Below are 3,636 nucleotides of genomic sequence, written 5' to 3'. Positions count from 1 at the left end.
CACCTCAATCGGCTAGACAGCTGTGTGTGTGTGTGTGTGTGTGTGTGTGTGTGTGTGTGTGTGTTGAGATCTCTTCCGTTGAGATGTTGAGATGAGATGTTGAGATCTTTTCCGTAGGTCCCTCTTCACTATCTGAAGTGAACATACACATATCAAAGATAAAAGTCCATAACAGCATAAATGTCTGAATAAAAACAAAAAAATTCAACATATTTGCAGTCAGCAACACTGAGGTGGCCCCTACACATGCCCATGGCTATACAGATGTGTCATGCATCCTTCGGTTGTTCAGTGCAGATCCCGCCGAAGTGCTGTCCCTGTTATCAGTAGCTCAAAAAGCCTTATAGAAATTAAATGTATCCTATTGAGAACTGTCACGATTGAGAGGATCTTCCGTAGCGCGTGGTTGCAGGTGCGATGCTCCGATAACTCCTTGTTGTTTCCTTTCGGTACAGGAATCGTATGGGGCAGACTGAATCAGCTAAGGTGTTTAAAGTCTCCGCACCGAGAGGCAACAACTGTAGACAGTCTGCCGTTGGACTGATGACGCCCACTATTTGGGAATGGTGTCAACGACAGATAAACCAATACAATTGGAAACGTAGCCTAAATGACAGCATCATATTGATACCAATAGAGTAGTCTAGTAAATCCACATTTAACAAACATGAAAATAACATTGAGGATTTTCTCGTGCATAACAACTAAAATAACTAGGCTACATGAACATGAATTATATTAGACTATTTGAATTTAAATCGGCCTAATAACTGCCTAATAACAATAAAAACATCCTCAGTAATAATAATGATAATATGCTGGCAATTGCACAATAATAATGAGAATAGGCTATAAATAGGCCTGTTGTTTTTCCAATATTATCCAATAATGCATATTCATAATACAAATCATAAGGCTAAATTATGTTTTCCATCTGCATTGTATTGTGTGTATGGACAGCCTCGCCCCTCCCTCTTTCATATAGCCTACTCACCATACCGAACCGTAGGCCCCAGAGCCCACGGGAGTCAGGTTCTGGTACCGCTCGGGAACCTCCCATACAGTCTTGTTCAGCTCCTGCCGATAGTAGCCTGGTCTGGCCGACATTTTTACCGTGAATAAATTTTTTAGAACTGGACTGATAGCTCTGTCTGCACAATCCGCGGTAACTGATGCACAGAGGGGAGCTGCTTGGCCGTCTCTCTCTCTCGCTCTCTCTCTCTCTCTCTCTCTCTCTCTTGCTCTCTCTCTCTATCTCTTTCGATATTTCTGAGAAGGGGGTAGTAAGTAGAGAGAGAGAGCTGGTAATAGATTCTGAGCACGATGTCTCAGACATGGGGGTTGCTGAGCAGAAAGGGGGGATGAGATAGGGGAGCGATTCCTCTTATTGATCTATTAGGATAGGCTACTGCAAATAATATTCTTACCCATAACCTTAATCATTTCCCTTTTCTTATGTCTCCAAAACGCATGTTTTTGCAAAGCTCAGAGTTTATGGCACATTGTTGCATCAATATAGCAGCCCATCAGTGTCAATTTCACAGAAGTCGCATGAAATGCATACATCTTAACACAATACCAAATGTAATTATTTATTTTACCTTTATTTAACTAGGCAAGTCAGTTAAGAACATATTCTTATTTTCAATGACGACCTAGGAACAGTGGGTTAACTGCCTTGTTCTGGGGCAGAACGACATATTTTTACCTTGTCAGCTCGGGGATGCAATTTTGCAACCTTTCGGTTACTAGTCCAACGCTCTAACCACTAGGCTACCTGCCGCTCTAACCACTTGCTAACTAGTCATCTTCTACAGTAGGCTATAGTGATCACACGAGTTATCTACTCTATTTAAACAATCAAATTAGTACAGTTAATAACAGTCAAATAGCAATGGTTATGAGTGAACATACAGTATCATTAAGTAATACAATCGAATAGTGAAAATGATAAATACAAGTAATAAAAAGTTGTAATCATAATAATAATAATAATAATATAAATAATAATAACAGTAATAATAATAATAATAATAGTAATAGTAGTGTAACAATATAATGAATTGAAATGCAGGTTCCTTCCAGACCTTGAGTGTGGTAGTCTCTCTGGTAGATTAGATCAGCTATGGTGTTACGTAGTGTCTGTCTGCAGACTGTCCAGGCTGCCATGGTGAGCCCTCTAGTGGAGATCTGTTGAAACATCATATACAGTATGGGTGGACATGGAGGAGAGGTCATCAATGTATCTTATATTGCCAGGCCTTGCATTTTGTTTTAGATTATTAAGCTACAGTATACCACTGAGTGTAGTGAGTATAGACTCTGAGCCCCTCAGAGCAATTCAGATAGTAGCCAACTGTAGAGAGGGGGTGTCTGGGATGTATGTTGAGCCTTATTCAATGGGAGCATTTCATTAAGTAATACATTCCATAGAGCTGACATGAGAGTCAAGACAGTAAATCTCTCTTCCGCAGTAAACCATGACACTTCTATGTAATATTTGTCTATCTGCTACGTTCTGAATGTTCCACCCCACTGAACAAGCCCCAACATAGGAGCTCCAAAGTTAAGCAACGCACCTTGACAGATGAAGGGTAATTCCTGATGACAGGAAGCATCCAGCCACTTCAGTTCTCCGTTGTCAACCCGGACCATCTTACCACAGTGGTAATTGATAGGGTTGAGAGGGAAGCAGCTGTGCCACTCTCTGTACTTCACCACCTTACCAACATCCCCACTGGTCCACAGCCAGGGGGCGCTCCACTCAAAGATGGACCGCTCCAGACCAATCCACACTCCCCCACATGGCAGCTCCACATTGGCCAGGAGCTGGATCAAGTCAGTCTGCACGGTCTGGTTGGTGATGTGTACCAGGTTGGACTTGGAGCCATGACTTTTACAGAACTCCAGAGCATTGATCCAGCTCCTGGACTCGTTGAAGTAGTGCAGGTAATCTGCATGGACAAGACAAAAACATGAAATTGCACACATGTAAATGCAAGTTCATGAACACAAAACCACAAATACACTTATGGTATTATCTACCATTAAAAGCCCAACAATTGTCACTTGTACACCTTTGTACAGATTGGTACAGAATGTAGCTCCATGTCTGACACTCACCAGGATGGAGTGGAGAAGTTGTACTACTGGGTGAGGATGTGGGATTCCTGTCTGGGGAGGTGGGACACGATGAGGTCAGTTGTCCACTGGAAGTTGAGGTTGGTGAGGTGGTGGACTGTCCAATAGTGGTGGTTGTTGGTGAGGTGGTGGACTGTCCATTAGTAGTGGTAGTTGGTGAGGTGGTGGACTGTCCAATAGTGGTGGTTGTTGGTGAGGTGGTGGACTGTTCAGTAGTAGTGGTAGTTGGTGAGGTGATGGACTGTCCAATAGTAGTGGTAGGTGGTGAGGTGGTGGACTGTCCAATAGTAGTGGTGGGTGTTGAGGTGATGGACTGTCCATTTGTAGTAGTAGGTAGTAAAGTGGGAGGTGTTGTGGTGGATGTCTTGATAGAGGGAGGTCCAGTTGAAGTATGGCTGGTGGTTTCAGGGGTAACAGGAATGATCAAATCCCCAGTGGTGTTAAGTGGACGTTCATCTGTCAGAATGAAGTAGAATACATATACATTTAGGCACA

At 42.8% G+C, this 3,636-nt stretch overlaps 1 protein-coding gene across 1 annotated transcript; it reads right to left on the bottom strand.

Annotated features, from left to right (window-relative positions):
- Positions 1–1,585: 1,585 nt before the first annotated feature.
- On the bottom strand, positions 1,586–3,110 carry LOC145850387 (C-type lectin BfL-2-like). The gene is made up of 3 exons (XM_082977222.1): positions 3,086–3,110; positions 2,580–2,954; positions 1,586–2,190 (listed from the first exon to the last, which is right to left on the bottom strand). Exons 1-3 carry the CDS (start codon positions 3,108–3,110, stop codon positions 2,180–2,182), a joined length of 411 nt encoding a protein of 136 aa, XP_082833348.1. The 3' UTR covers positions 1,586–2,179.
- Positions 3,111–3,636: the final 526 nt, after the last annotated feature.

This window comes from Salmo salar, chromosome 07, assembly GCF_965601325.2.
Source record: "Salmo salar chromosome 07, fSalSal1, whole genome shotgun sequence".
NCBI classification, from domain to species: Eukaryota; Metazoa; Chordata; class Actinopteri; order Salmoniformes; family Salmonidae; genus Salmo; species Salmo salar.
This window is presented reverse-complemented; position numbering and strand designations above follow the sequence as displayed.

What these genes read in the sequence shown, in the direction of transcription:
- LOC145850387 (XM_082977222.1), bottom strand. Translation starts at nt 3,110, where the DNA reads ATGGAGCTACATTCTGTACCAATCT. An exon ending in GCTACATTCTGTACCAATCT is followed by an intron (nt 2,955 to 3,085) that starts GTACAAAGGTGT and finishes TTGTCCATGCAG; the next exon opens with ATTACCTGCACTACTTCAAC.